Source organism: Mixophyes fleayi, chromosome 6 (genome assembly GCF_038048845.1).
Source record: "Mixophyes fleayi isolate aMixFle1 chromosome 6, aMixFle1.hap1, whole genome shotgun sequence".
NCBI lineage: Eukaryota > Metazoa > Chordata > Amphibia > Anura > Limnodynastidae > Mixophyes > Mixophyes fleayi.
In genome coordinates, this window is record NC_134407.1 from 76,574,767 (window position 1) to 76,599,821 (window position 25,055).

Sequence of the window (25,055 nt, forward strand, 5' to 3'; positions counted from 1 at the left end):
TGCAGATCACTGTCATCATCATTAAATTTTATTTATATATCACCAGTATATTCTGTAGTGCTTTACAAATGGGGACAAGCACAGTGATAAACAATACTGGGTACTACAGACAAAGTGTTGAGTAGGCCTTGCTCACAAGCTTACAATCTATGTGACAATGGGAATTGGATACATGAAGTTAAGTCTACATATTGCATTTCGGTCCAGCCAAATTGCAAAGGTAAAAATTGATTAGTGCTATATGATTCAGTCACACAGCAATGTTGATCAGGGGGTCAGAGGATTGTTATTTTGTGTGAATTGCGTAAAGGGTGGTAATAGGGTAACCTAGTGAGGTTAGGAGGGTGGTTGAGGAATTTTATAAGTTTGCCTGAAGAGGTGGGTTTTCAGAGAATGCTTGAAGATTTATAGACCAGAGGAAAGTCTTATTGTGCGAGGGAGGGAATTCCACAGAGCGGGTGCAGCTTGAAAAAAGTTGTGTAAATGGGAATGGGTTGGATGAAATGAGAGTGGATGAGAGACGCAGATCTTGTACAGAACGGAGTTGTTGATTTGAATATATTTTGATACAAATTAGGAGATGTATGTAGGTGGAGTTTTGTTGATAACCTAGTATGTTAGTAGAAGCTAGTCTAATGCTAGTTGAGCCTCTCTGCAAAAAAGAGCTTAGTTTCTATGTTATACAATAAACTCATAACCCAGGGGCTTCACTGAAAGACCCACACAAACCAGCCTGTTTGATGTAGCAGAAATCATTGATGATGAAGATTGGTCTGGAATTAGAGAAAGCACTGCCAGTCAAAAAGTAAGACAATGCATACATAATGTTGTACTACTGGTACTATGTAGCTCTGATAATACATAAAGTAAATCAGATGCTTGTTGGCAAGGGGATTGTACTAATAGATCTTTGCTCCACATATGGTGGCAATACCCAGAGTGGTTTCCTTTCTGGAGAGATGTTAAACTCACAATAGACTCAATTATGGACCTGGCCAATCCATTGTCAGCTAATATTTTCTCCTCCCACAGAGTGTCCCATCAGCTACCTCTGATGTGAATAGGCTGATCAGACATATAATTTAGGCCACCTCCTGCCAAATAAAGATGGAGTAGAATTCTCCCGGCACTCCTACCAGACAAGCACTTCTTAACAGAATCTGGTATGTCTACCAAAAGGAATTTATGATAAGCATCATTCAAAACACCTCCAAAGCGTTTTGCAAGACATGGAAACTGTGGGCAAATAATTTTAACACTTAATTACCATTCATCTTGTAGCTGTTGTAGGCCCTCGCCTTTAGTGGGTGGTTCATTCTTTTCTATTCTCAATATTCTCTTGGATCATCATCATCACCATTTATTTATATAGCCCCACTAATTCCGCAGCGCTGTACAGAGAACTCATTCACATTAGTCCTGCCCCATTGGAGCTAACAGTTTAAATTCTGACACACACACACACACAGAGACTCAAGGTCAATTTGATAGCAGCCAATTAACCTACTAGTATGTTTTTGTAGTGTGGGAGGAAACCGGAGCACCCGGAGGAAACCCACGAAAACAAGGGGAGAACATACAAACTCCTCACCTTTCCTTCACCTCGCCTACCACTCTTGTTCTTTCCAACATTCTTCTCCCCAGTCTCCATTTCCATCATCCTACCACTCTTCTCATGAAAATCCTCTCGGCACTCTAATTTATTATCTGTTTTGCTATATGTAATATGACTCTATTTATCTCTGGTCACATTATTGATGTATGACCTATTTCTATTGCTTATTCTTTGTAATTTTACTGTGATGCTCACTTGATAATAAATAATATTTATTAAAAAAAAGTATCACAAAATTCAAATATTCAATATATTCAAATATAAAATTCAAATATATCACATCAATTACCCTACTAAGATCCTGTTTGAAACTTGCCTCCTCATAAAACCTCATGCTATTTGTTAGGCTAGGCACTTTTTCAGGAAATAAAGGTGATGCTGTATTGGCAAAATATTTTGCACAATATATCTCAGAATCTCATTCCCTCAGAATCCCTTCAAATAATGTATCCATGACTGAAGTTGGAATCATAAGTCTATAATTTCCTGGTTCCAATTTTTCTCCTTTTTATAGACTGGTACCATACATGTTTTCTGCTAATCTTGTGGCACTGACCCTGCTATGAGGGTCCATAAGTATATGAAATAATGGTGCATCAATTATTACTGAACATAGCTCCTTTAGCACTCATGGATGGATGCTCTGCACCTCCTGTATTAGACAAGTAACATTTTGCGTAGGCTATTGCTATACAACCTATTTCCTTGAATATAATTCCCTCCTTATGATAAAAAAAAAAACATTTAAAAGATCTACTTTCTATTTATAATCTACATTTTTTTCTAGCTTATTATTTACCGACCCATTATTTTCAGATTTGTTTGTTGCTTATGTACTTGAAAAATATTAGACTTACTACCTTTAGCAATCTATTTATGATTTTTACTAACCTGATTTTTTGATACCTTTCTTGCTTTCTGTAAAGAATATTCAGTCCCTTATGCTATTTACAATTTGAATACTTTCTTTTCCCCTTTTATTACTGTTTAACCAGGTTGGTTGCCTTTTATTCCCTGACATTTTTTTTGCCATATGTTATGTACTTTTAAATATTTTCCTAATTTACCATTTGATCTCTGTGCTTTTATTTCTCTCAATCTTCAGTGCTTCTCTGAGCTGATTAATATGTTGTACTGATAAATACAATAAATATATTAATACAAATACATACAGATTGCAGAATAATGTGTGTAAAAATACCTTTTACAAAACCACTTACTGGCCCAGTTACAGGACTCTGAGAGTTACTTAACAACCTTGCTCAAAGCAGCAAATCTGCCTTGAAACCATAACATGCAAGCCACCAGTAATTCACTTTTATCTGTCTAGTACAATTTAAACAACGCAAATGTGTAGTTGTTAGGATTTAGCACAGATTTGCACCTTTCAGCAATGTTAATCTAACCCTTATTATGTTCACTGACAAAACAAGACATGACAGGGATGAAGGTTTTGGACCTGAACTGACAACCACACAGCTGCCATTCATTTTTCAATATGGCTGTAATTGTTTAAGAAATTAAAGGAGAAAGTTTTTTCAACCAAAGTTACAAGAGGCTCAACATTTTACCAAAAAGCACTGTATCAGGCTTAAGGCAATGGAAAAGCTAAGAGTTATATTATGTTTGAGAATAATGGTTTATTTGCTCTGACATTTTCAGCTCTTCTTTTGAATTACCCATAATATCAATAGCATTGCTACATGTAACATTTAAGCAAGTAATTTGCAAATAGTTAGCAAAAATGCTAAATGCCATATTCACAATTCCTATTTATAGCACCTTAAGATATATTAGCACTAGTCATATATTTATTAGAATGCAGCTGCAACAAATTTTATGTAGGGAAGACTTCTCGTCCATTGAAGATAAGGCTTAGGGAGCACATGTACAATGTACGTAAAGGTCTTGTGACGCATAGTTTTTCTAACTATTTTAAAGAGAAACATCAATGTAATCCCAGTCACATTATACGTTTTAATGGGATTCAGAGAGTAGAAGAACAATGAAGGAATAAGAACTTAACCCATAGATTAGCTCAGGCCGAGGTGAAATGGATTTTTCTTTTAAAGACACTGGTCCCAGATCTAGGACTTAATTCTGAATTTGAATTGAAATGGTTTTTATAAACATATTTCATTGTTTAGTTCCCTTTTTATTGCATTACCTGATTATAGAATTTTTTTATTATTTATGAGGATCCTTATATACTTGATCATGAATATTGCTGAAGATTTTCATGATCAAGTTTCTTCAATATGAACATTTTTATTTTTATATTGTTATATCACAATAGTAATTCTGTATGTGATAACGGTTTTATTGTATTTTATATACTATTTTATATGTCAGATTTGTATTTATGGTTTTCCATATTTTTAGTCCATTGTTATCCATTGTATTTTATTTATGTATTAAGCTATGCTATTGTTGTATGAAATGTTTATGATAAAGTTATTCCTTTGGAGTCCAAGCCTCGTTTTGAAAGCAACAAGGAAATATCATTAATTGAGACTTCCGGGTTCCAAGCCTCGTTCTCAGTGCCGCATTTGAATCAGATGTGGTGACTCATTATTAGGAGTATGAAAAGTTGAAAAGGAGCAACCCTCAGTCTTGATAAAGACTATATGAAGAGTTGAAACGCGTCAGCGGTTTGTTCCTATCCTTACATCTACACCGCGAGAGTTATATTGGAAGCATTGCAGGAGAGTCCTATCCGGGGTTTCGGATCCTCCTCTTTTTATGCCTATATGCTCCTGTTTACCAACATTCTAAGATCGTGGAAGTATACTGGATGCCAATGAGTTACACATCCCAGATGAGAAGATTTGTTTGATATGCCCATTACCATATTACATCTTGTAAGCATATTTCTTTTGGGGAATTGGGTCGTATCCCACTGCATGAAGTTGCATACGCACGGGTGATGGACTGAAGGAACTCATTTCTCTTATTGGAAGAAATAACATTGAACTTTCCTACACAGGGGATGTGTTGCTTAGTTTATACAGGCAATACTGTGTTGTTTTTTTTCTGAGTCTGTTATAGATGCCATGTTTGTGGATTGAACTTTTCTGCCTAATAAGCAATTAGATCCATATTCTGCGGATTCATGTGAGCACCTGATGCATACATATTTTATTATACCATTGTGACTTTGTTTTTTGGGAATGTGTGGAGTCCAATCTGTATGTAATAGGCAGCACACTGTGTATACTGCCTCTTTTTATTCATAATTTATTTGAATACTATTCATAATTCACCAACATATAAAAAATACATATTGCACACAAATTGCTCTTTGTACTTCCTTATCAAATTATCCTATATGTGCTTTTATCCAAATGTAGTGCATGGTGATTAGCCTAGAGTGCCAACCCCAGAGCCTGTCATGTGATCTGTGCAGGATTGGATGCTTAAAATACCTGCTTCAATGTCCAGGAACAAAAAATGATGTTTGAGATGGTCTATCTTCTGTGGCTTAGAATTACCATTTAAGTTACCTTTGGGAAGTTCCATTCAAGCTGACGGTATATCTTTGAGCACTGACCTACAGTGAGCTGTGTTAGCGAGACAAGCTAGCATGAGATCTGAGAAGGAGTGTCTTGGCTTCAGTGAGCACTGTGCTGAGCTGAGTGGAGACCAGAGATGGTGTCACTCACCGGACCGTGAGTGCCTCTTCCCGGACATTTAGGAACCGTGGCCGTCCACCATCCTGAGGGTCTGCGCATGCGCAGCCCTTTTCTATACTTCAGTGTATACCCCTTTAACTTAATTGGCAGATCAGGCAACCTCCCTATATTAAGCACCTGTGGTCACTACCACGTTGCCTGATCTTGGAGTCTCATTCCTCATGAGTCTCTGAAGGTGTTCCTGTATTACTTGTGTATTCAGTGCTGCTGATTCCTGTGGTTTCCAAACCACTTCTACTACTGTGGTTCCATACCACTTCTACCATCAACTTTATCATCATGACTGTTTGCTGATTCCTATCCGCTGCCTCCGTGCACTACAGTCTTCTACACCACTTCAACGTTATTTTATATCAATGTGACTGTTTGCTCATTGCTATCCGTTGCCTCCGTGCACTCCAGCTTTTACCTCACTCACCTGCTTCTCATCAAGTCTGTTTGCTGATTTCTATCCGCTGCCTCTGTGCACTACAGTCTCCTGCTTGCAACTCGCCTGTGTTCAACATCGTGACTGCCAGCTGACTACTATCCGCTGCCTCTGTGCACTACAGTCTCCTGCTTGCAACTCGCCTGTGTTTAACATCGTGACTGCCAGCTGACTACTATCCGCTGCCTCTGTGCACTACAGTCTCCTGCTTGCAACTCGCCTGTGTTCAACATCGTGACTGCCAGCTGATTACTATCCGCTGCCTCCGTGCACTACACTCTCATCTCATCTTTGCTGTGACTTCCTCGAGACTGCCGCTTTTCATTACCATCTGCTACACTTCGTGATCTACAGCTCCGGCCCTGCGCTGCACTCCTGTTTCCCATCGCTGTTGCTTCCTGTGGTTGCTACTGGTTACCTCCGTGTGCCGCTGAGTCCTGCCGCTGTGGTCAGCGCTATCGTCCATCTCCTGCTGATCCACTCTCCACGCCTTCACGTGTTCCACTGGCCTCTACCCTCCTGTCAGCATTGGATTTGTATCTCTTCTACTACCCTCTGCTGGATCATCTCCATTCTCCTGGGTTTCCTATGAGTCCAGTTCCACGTGTTGCTGACTCCTGTGGATTCGTGTCCCTGTCGGTCTACTCACCTGTGCGCTGCACCTGCTAGACCGCTGCTTCTCCTATCCAGGGACTTCCTATCCAGTCGGCCTCCAGCCGCTCAGGTACCGCTGCAATCCCATCTGACTGCTACTGCTGAACCACGGTATGCATACTTCTCATTGACTGTGCTGTGTATTGCATATCTTGCTGGACTGTGTTTGGTTCTCTCTGGAGTCTGCTATCCGCTGAGTCTATTGCCATCATTGACTGTGTTATCATTGTGCTGGACTACTTCAAGAGACTTTCTAGATTGCAGACCTGATCAGTCATTTACATATATATATACCTATATTGTGCATATTACTGTGGATCGTGTATAAGGTGCCTGTGTATATCCTGTGTTGCAGTCTTCCCCCGTGCACCTCCTCACATATATATGCAGTGGTACAACTTGCTGATGTCAGACCACTGATCCCTGTTTCCGGTATCACCTGTTCCATTATCCTCTCACAGAGCAGTGGTACAACTTGCTACCGCAGACCACTGACTACCTGGATACCTCCACTTGGATTCCATTCCTTCACTCAGACAGCGGTACAACTTGCTACCCGCAGACCGCTGACTCTCATCACCTCCTTGTTTCTGTTGGACATTCCACCTCACTATAGCAGTGGTACAACTTGCTATCGCAGACCACTGACTACCTTCACGTGTCCTTGTCCATACAGTTCCTTGTGTATCATTACCTCATTATTACCAGTGTTGCTAGTCATAGACTTTCCTGAGCATCTCATCGGCCATCATTTCATGTTCCGTGATCACCCAGCTACCAGAGTACCCTATTACCATCTACATTGCTCTGGTAAGCCTACCATCTGGTGATCCCTGGGTAAAGACTCCTAGTGCCCGTGACAGTAAGATCAGGCCATGACAGACCCAGATGTGGAACCTACCGCCAAAGAGATGTTGCAACATCTGGTTAGCCGTGTGGAGCAACAGGATGCCCGCCAACAGCTGTTACTTCAGTGTTATCAGTCATTAACCTCCCAAGGAACATCTGGACAGACTGTGACAGCTACTACTGAAGCTCCTGTGCTTTCCTCCGTTTCCCCATTGCCATCCCAGGTGTCTATAGCTTCCACGCTTCACCTGCCTACTCCGTCAAAGTACGATGGAGACCCCAAAACTTGTAGGGGTTTCCTTAACCAATGTTCAGTCCATTTTGAGCTCCAACCTCAAAATTTTTCTACCCATCGTTCCAGAGTGGCCTATCTTATCTCTTTGTTTTCAGGACAAGCCCTGGCTTGGGCCTCCCCTCTGTGGGAGAGGAACGATCCAATATTACAAGATAGTGCCAAATTCATTTCTACATTCCGAAGTGTGTTCGATGAACCAGGTCGTGTGACCTCCGCTGCTTCCAGCATCCTCCGTCTGCGACAAGGATCTCATACTGTAGGCCAGTACGTCATTCAATTTAGGATCTTAGCCTCTGAACTTCAGTGGAACACTGAAGCCCTAGTTGCCGCCTTCTGGCAGGGGCTTTCCGATAAAATTAAAGATGCACTGACTACCCAAGAGCTTCCTTCGTCACTTGAAGATTTGATCTCTCTATGCCATCGTGTTGATATGAGATTTCGTGAAAGAGAGGCTGAGAAAACGACTTCTGCTAAAGCACCTTTTCGCTCTAACCCTCAATTTCGTCCAGTGTCACCCGCTGTGATTCCCATGGAGATTGGACGTTCCAAGTTATCTTCTGAGGAGAGGAAACGAAGAGTCAAGAATAGACTCTGTATCTATTGTGCTGATTCCACTCATGTCCTCAGCTCCTGCCCTAAGAGATCGGGAAATGCCAGGCCCTAACTAGTTCTGGAGAGGTGAAGTTAGGGTCCCTGGAGTCCTCTCCATTGTCTATGAAATCTAAAGTCTGCGCTTTTGATGTGACTATTTCCTTTGCTACCAAGACCTTTGAGTCACAGGCATTGATTGATTCCGGAGCAGCAGGAAATTTTATTTCCAAATCGTTAGTTAATCAATGGTCTCTACCAATGATTACCTTAAAAACTCCCATTACTGTGACGGCTATCGATGGATCACGTCTCATCAACGGTCTCATCACCCAGAGTACGTCTCCAGTAACCCTTCAGATTGGTGCTCTGCATCATGAAGAGATATCGTTTTTAATTCTTCCTGTTACGACAAGTCCGATTGTCCTAGGCCTTCCATGGCTTCAGTGTCACTCTCCCCAGATTGACTGGCGCACCCCTCAAGTCACGTCTTGGGGGCCTGAATGTCACCATCATTGCCTTTCCCAAGTCATTCCTCTCAAGGTACAGCAAGCTTCCATTTCAGCTATTTCACCGGGACTCCCTCCTCAATATGCTTCATTTACCGATGTTTTTGATAAAGCTCAGTCTGAACGTCTTCCTCCTCATCGTTCTTGGGATTGTCCGATTGATCTTCTTCCTGGCAAGACTCCTCCCAGAGGCCGGGTCTATCCACTCTCGTTACCTGAAACTCAAGCTACATCTGAATATATACGGGAGAACCTCCAGCGTGGGTTCATTCGACCTTCCACCTCGCCCGCTGGAGCTGGGTTCTTCTTTGTCAAAAAGAAGGATGGATCATTACGCCCTTGTATAGATTTTCGTGGACTCAATGCCATTACTATCAAGAACCGGTATCCCATTCCATTGATCACTGAGCTATTTGACCGCATTAAGGGAGCCCGTATTTTTACTAAGTTGGATCTTCGTGGTGCTTACAATTTAATCAGAATCCGTTCCGGTGACGAATGGAAGACGGCGTTTAACACCAGAGACGGGCATTACGAATATCTGGTAATGCCTTTCGGGCTATGTAATGCCCCCGCTGTTTTTCAGGGCTTCATCAATGAGATTTTTCGGGACTTATTATATGTATGTGTCGTCGTCTACCTGGACGACATATTGATTTTTTCACAGGACCTGCCTTCTCACCACCAACATGTGGCAGAAGTCCTCTCCAGGCTACGGAAAAATTCATTGTTCTGTAAATTAGAAAAATGTTCATTCGAATTACCCCAGATTCCATTCTTGGGGTATATTGTTTCCGGAGTTGGTCTGAAGATGGATCCTGACAAAGTAAATGCTGTACTACATTGGCCCCAGCCAACTACTCTTCGTGCCATCCAGCGTTTTTTAGGTTTTGCCAATTACTATAGACGCTTCATTCAAGACTTTTCTTCCATTGCATCTCCTATTGTGGCCCTGACTCGTAAAGGGGCTAATCCTAAGCAATGGTCTACTGAGGCTATTCAAGCCTTTCAAACATTAAAAGAGTCCTTCTCTTCGGCTCCAATCCTTCGTCAGCCTGATGTGACACTCCCTTTTTTCCTAGAAGTAGATGCCTCTAATGTGGGCTTAGGAGCTATTCTCTCCCAACGCTCGGAACAGCAAAAATTCCACCCTTGTGCCTTCTATTCTCGGGGTCTCCTACCCGCAGAGAAGAATTATACCATCGGAGACAAGGAATTACTGGCTATCAAAGCCGCATTAGAGGAATGGAGATACTTGTTGGAGGGAGCTCGCCATCCGGTGACGATCTTCACGGATCATAAGAACTTGTCATATCTCCAGTCTGCCCAATGCTTGAACCCTCGTCAAGCAAGATGGTCTCTTTTCTTTTCCCGTTTTGAATTAATAATTACCTTCAAACCAGCTGCCAAGAACAAAAAAGCTGATGCCTTATCTAGAGCCTTTGCTACGTCCTCTGATATAGAAGAGGTTTCCAACCATACCATTCTAGACCCCAAATGTATCTCACTGGCTGCTTCATCCACCAAAACGCTACCATTTGGGAAGACCCTCGTGCCTCCTACTCTAAGGAGGAAAATCCTTTCGTGGTTCCATGCCTCTCGTTTTTCTGGACACGCCGGTGAACACAAGACTTTTGAGATCCTCTCTCGAAGTTACTGGTGGCCTTCAATGAGGAGAGACGTCAAAGAGTTCATTGCTTCCTGTGAATTATGTTCGCAATTCAAATCCTCCCGCAGAACCCCAGCAGGGTTGCTGCGACCACTACCCATTCCGTCCAAACCATGGACCCATATTAGTATGGATTTCGTTACTGACTTACCACCTAGTAAGAACCATAACACTATTTGGGTCGTAGTGGACAGATTTTCGAAGATGGCTCATTTCATCCCTCTGTCTGGTTTGCCTTCCTCGTCTATCCTGGCTGAACATTTCATTAAAGAGATCTTCCGTATCCATGGATGTCCATCTGAGATTGTGTCTGATAGAGGAGTACAATTCGTGTCCAGATTCTGGCGAGCCCTTTGTAAAACCTTGGGCATACGATTAGCACTCTCATCTTCTTACCATCCACAATCCAATGGACAAACCGAACGTGTCAATCAAGATCTTGAGACTTTTATAAGGATATTTTCATCAGCCAATCAAGACAACTGGGTAGAGTTACTCCCTTGGGCTGAGTTCGCCCATAACAACATGTACCATGAGTCATCATCCAAAACTCCATTCTTTGTGGTCTACGGTCACCATCCGTCTTTTCCGGAATTTCCTGCCCTCCCGCCCACCCAAGTTCCTGCGGTGGAGACTGTTTGTCAGACCTTTAAAAATATCTGGTCTCAGGTTAGAACCTGTTTGAAGAAGACATCTGTCAAATATAAATCTTTCGCTGATAAGAAGAGGCGGGCTATTCCACCACTAAAAATTGGAGATCGTGTCTGGTTATCCACAAAAAATATTCGTTTGAAGGTTCCATCCATGAAATTCGCCCCTCGTTTTATTGGTCCATATAGGATCATTCAAGTTATCAATCCAGTATGTGTGAAACTTCTTCTTCCTAAGAGTCTTCGGATTTCTAATGCCTTCCATGTATCTTTGCTCAAACCTCTTATTATCAACCGTTTTTCAACTCCTCCCTCAGCTCCGCAGCCAGTTCAAGTCCATCAGGAGGAGGATTTTGAGATTACCGAGGTACTAGATGCAAAAATTTCGCGAGGAGTCCTCCACTTCCTCGTTCATTGGAAGGGCTTTGGTCCTGAGGAGCGCTCTTGGATCAAAGCTGAAGATCTTAATGCTCCTGCCCTTTTGAAGAAGTTTTACTCCAAAAATCCGGACAAGCCCGGTTCCAGGCGTTCTGTGCCCACCTTTAAAAGGGGGGGTACTGTCACTCACCGGACCGTGAGTGCCTCTTCCCGGACATTTAGGAACCGTGGCCGTCCACCATCCTGAGGGTCTGCGCATGCGCAGCCCTTTTCTATACTTCAGTGTATACCCCTTTAACTTAATTGGCAGATCAGGCAACCTCCCTATATTAAGCACCTGTGGTCACTACCACGTTGCCTGATCTTGGAGTCTCATTCCTCATGAGTCTCTGAAGGTGTTCCTGTATTACTTGTGTATTCAGTGCTGCTGATTCCTGTGGTTTCCAAACCACTTCTACTACTGTGGTTCCATACCACTTCTACCATCAACTTTATCATCATGACTGTTTGCTGATTCCTATCCGCTGCCTCCGTGCACTACAGTCTTCTACACCACTTCAACGTTATTTTATATCAATGTGACTGTTTGCTCATTGCTATCCGTTGCCTCCGTGCACTCCAGCTTTTACCTCACTCACCTGCTTCTCATCAAGTCTGTTTGCTGATTTCTATCCGCTGCCTCTGTGCACTACAGTCTCCTGCTTGCAACTCGCCTGTGTTCAACATCGTGACTGCCAGCTGACTACTATCCGCTGCCTCTGTGCACTACAGTCTCCTGCTTGCAACTCGCCTGTGTTTAACATCGTGACTGCCAGCTGACTACTATCCGCTGCCTCTGTGCACTACAGTCTCCTGCTTGCAACTCGCCTGTGTTCAACATCGTGACTGCCAGCTGATTACTATCCGCTGCCTCCGTGCACTACACTCTCATCTCATCTTTGCTGTGACTTCCTCGAGACTGCCGCTTTTCATTACCATCTGCTACACTTCGTGATCTACAGCTCCGGCCCTGCGCTGCACTCCTGTTTCCCATCGCTGTTGCTTCCTGTGGTTGCTACTGGTTACCTCCGTGTGCCGCTGAGTCCTGCCGCTGTGGTCAGCGCTATCGTCCATCTCCTGCTGATCCACTCTCCACGCCTTCACGTGTTCCACTGGCCTCTACCCTCCTGTCAGCATTGGATTTGTATCTCTTCTACTACCCTCTGCTGGATCATCTCCATTCTCCTGGGTTTCCTATGAGTCCAGTTCCACGTGTTGCTGACTCCTGTGGATTCGTGTCCCTGTCGGTCTACTCACCTGTGCGCTGCACCTGCTAGACCGCTGCTTCTCCTATCCAGGGACTTCCTATCCAGTCGGCCTCCAGCCGCTCAGGTACCGCTGCAATCCCATCTGACTGCTACTGCTGAACCACGGTATGCATACTTCTCATTGACTGTGCTGTGTATTGCATATCTTGCTGGACTGTGTTTGGTTCTCTCTGGAGTCTGCTATCCGCTGAGTCTATTGCCATCATTGACTGTGTTATCATTGTGCTGGACTACTTCAAGAGACTTTCTAGATTGCAGACCTGATCAGTCATTTACATATATATATACCTATATTGTGCATATTACTGTGGATCGTGTATAAGGTGCCTGTGTATATCCTGTGTTGCAGTCTTCCCCCGTGCACCTCCTCACATATATATGCAGTGGTACAACTTGCTGATGTCAGACCACTGATCCCTGTTTCCGGTATCACCTGTTCCATTATCCTCTCACAGAGCAGTGGTACAACTTGCTACCGCAGACCACTGACTACCTGGATACCTCCACTTGGATTCCATTCCTTCACTCAGACAGCGGTACAACTTGCTACCCGCAGACCGCTGACTCTCATCACCTCCTTGTTTCTGTTGGACATTCCACCTCACTATAGCAGTGGTACAACTTGCTATCGCAGACCACTGACTACCTTCACGTGTCCTTGTCCATACAGTTCCTTGTGTATCATTACCTCATTATTACCAGTGTTGCTAGTCATAGACTTTCCTGAGCATCTCATCGGCCATCATTTCATGTTCCGTGATCACCCAGCTACCAGAGTACCCTATTACCATCTACATTGCTCTGGTAAGCCTACCATCTGGTGATCCCTGGGTAAAGACTCCTAGTGCCCGTGACAGATGGCATAGACAGGAAACCCAAGCACACTTGCCAATATTACAGGTGGCAGATGTGGGAGGGGGCGTGGTCATGCTCTTGCTGTGCTATGCCACAGTTGCTACATCAGGCTCTGTCTGTACCCATTTCAATAATGAAGTGGGTGAGATCCATGAGGGATGTTGGTCTATGTTTACTAAATGCCCTATTTCTATGTAAACATGTACCCCTTCTTTTTATGTTTTACCAAGCTTTCCCTTTGGGGTCTCTTCCTTCAATATTCTTGTTTGGACGACAACTTTGTTGTTGGATGAGGAGTCGGGAGGAGTGAAGGAGTGTATGCATGGTAATAAGATTAACAATTACCATGTGGCCTGTTGTGCCGCTCATTCCCCTACTTCCTGCATTTAAATCCTCCATCATCATTGAGCCTTTTATGTCTAAATATATATAATTTACCACCTTCTGTCTGTAAATGTTTACTAAGTAGCCATTTATATTGGTAAATATCTGTAATGTCTAACGAGTGACCGCCCTTAGATTTCTTGTAAACATTTTTACTATTACAGTTTACTGTTATTTTGATTTAAATCTAACAGAAGAATAATCTTTTGTATCTTGGTTTAAGTAAATTGTGTAAATCCAGACTCAGACGCTGGAATGCACCCAAATGCGTCTTTCGCTCTTAACATTTGGTACACAATAGACATGGACGTAACAGTTTGATTAATACGTATTATGTTTTACATTTCTGTTTTTCTGATAGCTTTTGTAGAATGAGTGAGGTGCTGAGGTGCAACCTAATGTGATCGAGTGTTACTGTAGTACTGTACACGATGGGAACTTAAGTGGTGTTCCTTCAGAGCGAGGTGTTTGTTGAGAGATGTCCCTCTTGTTTCGTATTAGTATTTGGTATTCCTGGTGTTTTGTTCGGTGGATTACTTCTGGAGTGGCTTTGTGCTGTGGAGGAAGCAGGTGTAACATGAGTCACAGAACGTGGGTGATGTTTTGTGTGGTTTGGGAGTAGGAAAGTTGGTGATGTTAGAGTTCTTTTGTTAGTTCTTGCTTTAGGTGTTTTATGGCTCCTTTGCTTTTATAGCTGTTTTGATTATATAGCTCTATTGGTTATATAGCTTTTTTGCATATATAGCTTTTTTGCATATATAGCTTTTTTTTGTCTAATATAGCACTTTTGCCTATTACAGCTCTCTTGCTTGTAAAAATAGCTCTTGTTCCTTCTGATAGATCTTGTGTAAAGGCAGTTGTGTGATGTTAGTTATATTCAGATCTGCTCCACCTGATAGGAGCCAGTGCTTTTAAAGGAGCAGTTGAGATTCATGGGAATGGCAAATGAACAAGTACTAACTGTGGTGATAGTAATTTAAGGGACCCACTAACATACTATCACCACAGTTATTATTTGTCTATTGGCAAGACAGCACCCATAGGTCACCCCACATACTCTGCTGCCCTTTAAAGAGCATTGGCTCCAATCAGGTGGAGCAAAGCCGAATATAACTAACACCTCAATTGAAAGAGCTATAGAATATGCTGGCGCTATATAAATACATGTTAATAATAATTAATACAACTGTTTTTACACAAGAGCTATCAGAAGTAATCAAAGCTTTTTTTTTTTGCAAGCAAGAGAGCTGTAACCTTAGACAAGAACTAACACAAAAACTGTAACATCAACAACTTTCTTACCACCAATACCACACTTGGGGCCCAAAACATTCCCCACATTCTGTGACTCATCTCACATCTGCTACCTCCACAGCACATAGCCAATCCAAGAGTAATTCACCAAACAACAGGAATACCAAAGAAGAGGAACATCTGTCAACAACCAACTCCCTCTGAAGGGACACCACATAAACAGAGCGCCACACTAAGAGCCTTATTTACTATGCCCCATTGATAACCTAGATTTGCTATTGCTGCAATAATCTTGTTTCAACACAATTTAACAAAAAAGTTTGCCGGAGCTGCTGAGCAATATTCAGCTTCCTGGTGATACTGGTTGGTAGTCGTAAGGTTTCTCTTATCACTTCGCCAGCCAGTCTTCAATGCCTGTGCACACGCATGACCCGACTTTGCAAGTTCACACATGCTCAGTGGAACTGTATGCTCAGACATTTTTTTCAGTACTGACCCCTGGCGATCGCTATCCTGACATGGAGATAGCAATATGATAACAGTGGTGGTACTTGCACCATTCCTGTCCATGGTAAATAGGCTTTCTCTTGCATGGGAAAGCTTTCGTCACACAGATTGATCACTGGCGATAGCGAAAGCCATTACCGGTAGGGGGAGCTTGGTAAACAGAGAAAACGAGAAATGGGTTTTCTCTTAATAATAAATAGGCCCTCATGATTATCACCATCCAAATAAGTGAAACTTGGGTTCATATTGTAATTATATCATTACCATAAAATGGCAGGTGAAATTATCAATGAGTAACAATATCATAATTAGACACAAAAACATGTTATTCATAGAAGAACATCATATGGATGAAGCTGCTTGCAATTTGATATGATATTTGCATTTATATTACTGAACATTTCACATTGTGCACATTCCGGAGCGCTGCCAGGTTCATATAATAAAGTGTCTGAAAAAGACTTATGGAAAGCCTGTACTGGCAGTTTCACCTAATTTTGCTGAACATATGAGACAAATTAGATATAGCTATCTAAGACTTATTTACGGGGGTGCTGGGATTTGTAGTTTCACAACTGCTGGATAGCCGCAGTTTGTCCAAGCCAGCTCTGTATATTCACCGTTAAAGCAAATGTAAGAGCCAACACTTTACTGATCTCTCACTGTTGTTGTGCTACTTTAATACATGTTCTTTACCAAGCCATCAGTACATCTAAAATACATGTGACAAGAGATCTTGCAACATTCACAGACATTCAATGCATGTAAAATTTCCTATGTTTCCATACCAACGCAAAGTGGAAGATGTTTGACAGTTTTTAACATTCAACTATTTGTAAATGTAACCCATAGCAACCAATAGATTTATTTTTTATTGCAATATGTTAAATAAGCCCATATAGGTGCTGTTGTTATCTCTCTGATGTTCTGTGTACCAGTAATTATCAGTTTTAGGCCACAAGTGACTCCTCAATGTCTTTCTCTATGCAGCTGCATAAAAAAAATGCCACCCATATAACCATATGAATCACATCCTTATCATAGTTGCCAAAAGGTTAAAGCATTAAGGATTTTTTTATTTAAAATACTTCTTTTCAATGAACATTACCGAAAGAAATATAATGTGAAATGCATCTTAATGCAAAATAAAATCAACCGTCACCGTACAGTGGTTCAATATGTATCTTCCCAGGAACAAAAATTTCCATGATGAAATATATGTAATTTGGATGGAAAATTAGGGACAATTGGCCACTTTGCTTTACTCTAAAAGTCTTCATTTTGGGGTTTCCTGGAGCTCTGTGAATACTTTTCTGAATGTAAAAAAAAAACATTTTTTGTAAAGCATCTTGCATTTTAGGATTTGCTGTCACTTATATATTTCCAGTAATAAGAGTGTCATGTATTCAATTTCAAATTAAATAGTAGAAAGTGAATTAATCCATCTGCTGGAACTTCTTATCAAATTCTGTTTTGACCCGTGTGCACCTTACCATACCTTTATGTAACAAATAGATTCAGAAATATATTTGTGGCTTTTCCTGCTTAAGCAGAATATTGAGTTGTGATACTCAGTCTAGATGCATAAAACATGTGAAATGCCCCAATATGTATATCATCATTGTTCAAATATTAACATCTCAAATAATAAAAGTGAATATAGACAATGGCATTTACTTATTAAAATGTGCGCAAATGTAGCATAAACAATAGCAACCACACAACGTCTGTCATTTTTCTAGTGCAATGCAGAAGATGAAAACATCTCATTGGTTGCTACAGCTTACAACACACCTGTGTGCATAACATATGCGTACAAAATGAATTATATATTTGTGTGTAAGTGTGAAATTTGCATTGTCCTTTTAATTTACCTTGCCTGATAGATATATATCTTCTGTTGGAAGCCATAAATACAACTTGTGGGTGACTTTCCTCAAGATCAAAGAGTTCATCTTTGCCAGGTTTGGAGCTGCGCCCAGATTTCAATGTACCCGTAGGCCCCATGGGTGTCAGGTACTTCCCACTACAATCTTTGAAGGCCAATTTCCCGGCTTTGAACTCAAGAGTGTAGCCTGTGCCATTATCAGGATCTTTAACCAGCTTCCCATCATTACGCAGGTATCTGTTGTCACATGTCTTCAAGCAGTACTTTTTCTCCTGAAAGACCAGTGTGATGAGGGAGTGTACACCCCATGGAATGTTGCTGTCTGTGGATATTTCATCCTCTTGGGGACTCAAGTGTGCATACCTCCTCCTGCTGACACTAAGAAGGTTAGCTTGAGGATGGATAGCCAAATGCACAGCCCAGAGCTCTGTCTCCGTGATGGTCTGCGCAAAACAAGACAGCTTGTCTTCTGAACCTCCAAAGAATCGCTTGTGTAAATCAGATTGGAGGGCCCACCTGCCATCCGACTGGGCAGTAATCGAAAAACAGCAATCTCCCTCTGGCTTCTCAGCCTCGCATGATACATTCCCATCTTTGTCAGCAGACAGATATCTTCCTAGATGGTGGCTTTTGAGGTAGACCACTGAACTGTCCACCTCATCCTGCTCTAAAGTCCATATTTGCTTCTTTTTCAGGCTTGGAGCAGATGCATAAACTTTGAAGCCAAAAGCTTCTGCTGTCAAATACCTGTTATCACTATTGATCAAGCCGAACTGAATCTTGAGAATTTGGTGTATCCCATTGGTTGGCATTTTTTTCTCTTCAAAATCACTCTTAGGTTCGCAAGCGAAAGTGTCTCGTGTTACCGGCAGTCCCTGGACTGATCGCAGAGGGTAGGAACTTTGTAAGTAGCCTTGAGAGATCTGGATTAAAATGAATGAACTTAAGAGAACCTCAACTTAACACCCGATGACGCGTTTTTTATCCTTTTCCAGTTGCCTCTACATCGGGCTGTGTCTGCTGCCTTCCTATAATCTGCACATTGCCACGCTGCTCACATCTCCCTCCCAGAGCTGGACTTTCCTCTTCACATATTAAGCTAGGATGCAGACTGCTCAGCAAAGTGGTAGCTGCAGCCTGTTTAATTGGTTACATCTAGGATTACAAAAGCTCTGTCCCTGGTTTTCAATGAACCACGAGCCGCCAGTAACCAATAGTGAGGCTATTGCATAAACCACAAAGAGGCTGTATATAGTGAGACAATGCTCCTTTTGTCAAGTTGCTTCTCAGATATTCAACCCAACTGAGTGAACACTTTCTCTTCATTTATGTGAGCGCTGTTTAATTCCTTTCAGCTCAAATAAAAAGTTTCTATTTTTTTGGAATACATCTTCATTTATTGTTCCAAATAAAATAATAAAATTAAACACATTTCTTCCCTGCTCCCTGTGTCTCTCCTCTGACTAAAATGTTACAGGTGGGAAAAAAAAAGAACAGGTAACCTAATCTTTTCCCTCCTCCCCATCAGCCGAATTCTGTCTGTATCTTTTCCTTTTTACACCTGTATAAAATTACCTGCTTCTCTGATTCCTGTGGTATTTCTGTAGGTCACCTCCTGGTTCCCCATTCTGCAGCCCAGACTATAATCTGCTTAACAATTATCCTGATATATTTTTTTTTAACTTTAATCCGTTTAGGCTTCCTATGGATCCCCACTGTGCTTTGCCTCCATCTGTCTATATCCCCTTCTAAATACTCATACCTGCATCAGGAGAATGTATTTAGCCCACAGTGAATGCTGACTCATTTTAAAATAATTGTTGCCTCCAAAATTACATGAATTTAGATGCAAAAAATAATGTATTTAGATTGCAGATAAGATCATTTTCACAAGGGTTACAAGAATGACTCAGCTATGACCTTGAAAACTCTTTGGAAAATGTTTAAGGTCATTCACCTGGATCTTACACACGCCTGCACGCACTGTACATTATGAATGCAGCAATTCATTAGTAACATAATTGAGGCATTTTGACACATGTCTACTGACATGCAGCATGCATGTGAACTAATTGCAATGAAGCTATGCACTATATATATATATCTCATATATGTCCAAATTTACATGGCATATCTGGTAAAAATGTATTTATTCACTATTATTTTTCTCTATTTATATAGTACCAATGTATTCACTGTACTTTGAGAAACGGTTATTCAAGCATATAAGTTCCTGGCCAAATAGAGCTTACAATTTAAATTCCCTACCACATTCAGTAGCCAATTAACCCGTGTGTCTTTGGACAACAAAGGGAAATCAGGGTGCCTGAATGAAACCCACACAAACACAGGACACTGTACAAATACCACACATAAGAAGACAGAGGTCTAATTAGGAGCGAAGTAACATAAACACCAAGGGTGGCCGAACCTGCACTAAGTAGATTAAGAGAGGGGGGTAAAGGGAAATTGAATAGGAATATCAGGTATGAAATGGAGGGGGAGCTGGTTAGGAATGAACCAATGGAGTAGGAGAGGAAGGAGTAAATGGTGGCTGGAAGGGATTATAGGTGTTTAAATAAGGGAATCAAGGTGAACAAAGTAGAATTGCTTTTCAGAATTCCGACCCAGCCATGCCACAGTAGGTGTTATAGGTTGTAATGTATTAACGTGCTTTATTTGCATATGAGGCACAGCAAGGCAGAAAAGCACTGCAGTCAGTGGCTATGTGGAGCGCAAGTGGTGGCCATGAGGATACCCTCCTTTTAAAGTGCGGCTGAAATGCTCAGTACCACCCTTATGGGGGATCTTGTAAAAAGCCAGGATAAAAGGGGAGGGATCCCTGGAACCTGAATGCACCAGGGGACATGAAGAGCTCACTCTTATTTTATGTGATTTATGGTTATGGCTGGAGCTGTTTTTCTTTGCAACCATTTCAAAAGATTTATTAAAATAAAGCTGTGACCAATCTATCTCATGTAATTATTTCAGGGAAAAGGAGGAAGATTACAAAAAAGGGTGGCCATCATCCGTTAGGCAATCTATGGCATCCTGGTTGGACTCAAATAGTGCTAATACCTGTGCCATAAAACAATTATGGTGCATACTTATGTGGGCCCAAAATATGTTTGTCCCTACTGTGAAAACCTCATTGAGTCTCATTTATGAAGAGCTTTGGATGCACATAGCAAAACCACTTGGTTTTGCACTGATTGCTGGATGACCGTTTGTACACACAACAAGCTGTACCCTCTGTTCTCAGTAATGTTCTTGGGAAACATCACTGCAATCTAAAAGTGTACCTAGGTGTCCAAAGAGCCCAAAAAAATTGAAGAGGTGTATTGTGCAAATGTGTTAATGTCACATCAAAGTCCAACCTCCTAGCACTTTAAATTAAAATGTTTGGCTTAGCCTCATTTACAGCGTAAATTGATCACGAGAATGAGAAGACATCTGGGGGTAAATGTATTAAACTCTGGTTTCTTCAACTCCCCCGAGTTCGGCGTCTACTGCGCTTAAATTTAAAGCGACGCTGCCTTGTAAAGGGAAGTTTCCCTTTACAAGGCAGCGCCGCTTTAAATTTAAGCGCCGAAGACGCCGAACTCGCGGGAGTTGAAGAAACCGGAGGTTAATACATTTACCCTCTGGACTGATTTTTATTACATTTGTCACTTTTTGTTTGTGAACCTTTTAATTATATCACTTGGATCGCACCTATAAATGTGGATCCCACCAAAGTGCATAATAAAGGTGCAAAAAGTATAGGAAGAAAATGCCACCACCTTGTTCTGTAAACCGATGTGTTTTGGTGCAAATCTGGGCAAAGTTCATGGCAGGAACAAAGTTGACTTTGCAGTTGGTCATTTTACGCTTTGTAAATGACCTCCATAGTGTTCTATTAATCGCTGTTCTGATGTCCAACTGGTTTTACCTTTTTGCAGAGCTGTCAGGACAATAAACCACTATCAACTCTATAACCGCCCATGATTACAAATTCTTCCCATATTTCACACTATATGTAGCCTTGCTGTTTAACTCTTTATAGGCTATTGTCCTTTTACCCATTTGTGCTCGGTGAATAGTGCAAAACTCACACAGAGAAAGTATGCAATTGTGTACAGTATATTCACTAATATGTATGACATTGGATGCAATCCATATTCTGCCTTTATTCCCTGCACCAAAGAAATCCACATACCTTTCCCTTTAAAGTGAATTTTAATCAGTACTTACATCAAGGATGGCATTCTAAGTGAGATTATTGTACCTGCAGTATCACATATTACAGCAGAATATGTTGGATGTGCACAGGAGTCTTTTGAGGCACATATGCCTGCCAGTCAGGGATGGACTGGTCAACTGACAATTATCACAAATGCCAGGTGGGCTAATCCTGATAGGCTTGTCTGGCACTTAAAACATTATTTGCTCTATAGCTGTACTGTACTAATGGGCTGGTCGAGCTGAGTGGCTGCTTGTGACCTTGGCAACGCCATCATTGCATAGGTTAGGCAGCTAGATGGAAGACGCTTATATGGTCCCCCACTGCTAGTTGCACATACAATCTATTCGCAATAAAATACAGCCGGGGCCAGGCCAGCTGATTAAAATGATAATGCTATGTCACAGTGTGCAGGAGATTTCACATGACATACCCAAGCACTGTTAGGTAGATAGATAGATAGATAGATAGATAGATAGATAGATAGATAAATAGATAGATAGACATACATATATATATAGTAAAATAGTTATTCAGTATTCATCATTGAAAGTCTTAAGCTGGGTACACACTACACGGTTTTCATCCAATAATTGGCTCAAACAGCCGACATACGACCGCTCGTTCAAAAGTCGGGTCAGTGTGTGCAGTGACACGATGGTCGAAAGTCTGCCCAAATGGACGATTATCGCCTCATTTGGTTGGTCGTACCGTTTAATATTTTCGGTCCAATCTCTTTTCCGCTGTGCAGTGTGTATAAACTTCCGACCGATCCACAACAGTGAGTACCAAATTACAGTCATTGCTCACGACAACATGGCCTTAAAAAGTTGCTAAAGGGACGTCCGCTCTTCCCTTTATCGTCCTAAACAAGGCTAGTGTGTATGCAGTCCATGGACCGAGCGATCAGACCATCGATTGCATGTAAAATCGCTCTGCATAAAAAGTTGGTCAAAATTTCTGTAGTGTGTACCCAGCTTAAGGTGTAAATGTACTACAGCTTCTAAGAAGGAAAACTGGAGGTTTTGCCCATAGCAAACAATCAGATTCTAGCTAGTATTTCTATAGCACATTGTAGAAAATGATAGCTATAACCTAATTGGTTGCTATGGGCAACATATTCACTTTTGTTTTTAGAATCTTTAGTAAGTCTATCGTAAGAGTTTACAATAAACAGTGTACAGCTGGCAACTGTTAGTGTGGTGGTGGTGGGGGGATAAATAATTGGTAAGAGGTATTCTAGCACTACCTACTGATTTACAATGATTGGCTATGATGAAAATGGATCTGGGGTAGCCTAGGGTGCTTGTATCTTCCTGCAGTTTAATTTTAGCTTTGAAAATGTCTTCATTATACAGCCACAGTGGCCATAATTCACCCTTTACTCCTTGCCAGCCGTTTCCTGACAAGTCTACAACAGGGCCGAGGGGCGCTCCACATACAATGACAAATGTGGACTGGTTTGTGTTGTATGCCAGGGCTGCTTTTGAGTCCCAATTCTGTTAGCATAGAAAATTCATCACCATCTTTTCATACTGATAGTATTTAAGTCAACCTTAAATTCAAAGGGACAATAAAGATTATCTACTTTTAATAGCAGGTAGACTATATCCTGGGCACTATTATAGGTAATTAACAATACTAGTGCATCAATTTAAGTCCCACCAAGCAGCTGTCTTCAGAGGTTAGTGCACCACCTCACATAAATTGTACAGACATAAGGTTTGGTAATGAGGACTGGGCTGGTGGGAACAATATTGATATATCCTTAAATTGGATATAATATTATCACAACAGTATCAAACGTATTTATATCAAACTGTCACCACTCCTTTATTTAAAAAGACAACAATTTTATTATAAATAATTATCTTGTATTGCAATAACAATTATCATACATACAATATAAAAATCCATTTAAAATACTAGATGATAAATATGATAATAATATCTGTGCTCTGTAAATTAAGAGAGGTTTATCAAAGTTACTGATATAATAGTCCCAATCTATGAGGAGAGTTGCTCGTTCAGATGTTGTTTAATAGGATCGAATAAATGACCATTTACATGGCTCATAAATGGTAAGAATAGCAAAAGAGATGTTTATACATTTGTAGCCTCCTCTGGAACTTCCTTGTGATATCAGAAACATGCCTTGTTCTATGTTATGGAATTTGGGCTACTAAACTCTACAGTGATAAGAGGAGCGTGACTAAGAAAAAAGTTCCTAAAGAGTCAAAACATTTTAATCCAGGCTAGACTACCGTAGGTGAATAAGGGAAGCAATTGACATCAACAAATCAGTTGCTGATTGGTTGCTATGAGTAACTGCATTATGCATGTTTGCACCAATGTATTTAAATAATCCCCAATATGAGTTGAAGGTTATTAAAACTAAGGAGACCAGAATAATTTAAACAGCTTTGTGCACAGAAAGAGGACTTCTCCTATGCAGTAATTATAAAAATGATTGCTTCTATATGCTCTGTGTGAAAACAATTCTGGGCCTGATTCATTAAGGAATGTAAATGCTGATATGTGCCGTATTTTGTGTAAAATCGCTCAGCGCATGCCCAGACATGGATATGCCAGTGTCACGAACATGCTCCCATCTTACGTGACTTTGGGGTGTTTACTGTATGAGGTCACACACGATTCCAGCCCGCAGTCTCTCTCTACCTATCACACACAGCGCTCTCACACCCCAATACACTTCAGGTTTGCCACCACCTAGAGACTGTTACACAAATGTAAATGCAAGCACACACTAGGCTTGTTAGTTAAATGTATTAACAGATCACACACCGGCATTCAAAGGGTTAACTTGGTTGAGCGATATTCTTCTTAACATCCTAATGGATCCGTTAGAGTATCAAGGACGCAAGTTATTAAATTTATAAATTTAATATACAAAGGTACAGGGCATTCAGATATATAAAAAAAAAATTAACAATTCACATAACATACACAAGCAAAACAGTTTCAAATAAAAAGGGTTACATTCAGAGTATAACTTACATGAGTTGTATAATCTGTGCCATAGGAAATTGGCTAGGAATATGGACAGCTTATCAATGTTGATTGATTTTCCCAAAAGACTGACAATTTGCCCCTTCCCAACACAGGTTTTTTAAGCAAAATTAAATGGAATGGTCTTCACAGGGGCAGTGTTAATGCTAATAGGGGGCCAGGGATGTTCCCTGGGTGTCACTATAGTTTTTTCACAAATAATCCCAAAGTTTTGACCTTTAGGTAATTCTTCACAGATATATCCCAGAGACATAACTCCCCCTTCAATAAACCGGTCATAAT

General features: G+C 41.2%; 1 protein-coding gene across 1 annotated transcript in view; it reads right to left on the reverse strand.

Annotated features, from left to right (window-relative positions):
* FSCN2 (fascin actin-bundling protein 2, retinal) overlaps positions 1 to 18,670 on the reverse strand; it is a 37,813-nt gene extending 19,143 nt beyond the window's left edge. The window contains exon 1 of the mRNA XM_075216879.1: positions 17,508 to 18,670. Coding sequence (XP_075072980.1) covers positions 17,508 to 18,333 — 826 coding nt within the window. The 5' untranslated portion in view covers positions 18,334 to 18,670. The remainder of the gene's footprint in view (positions 1 to 17,507) is intronic.
* Positions 18,671 to 25,055: the final 6,385 nt, after the last annotated feature.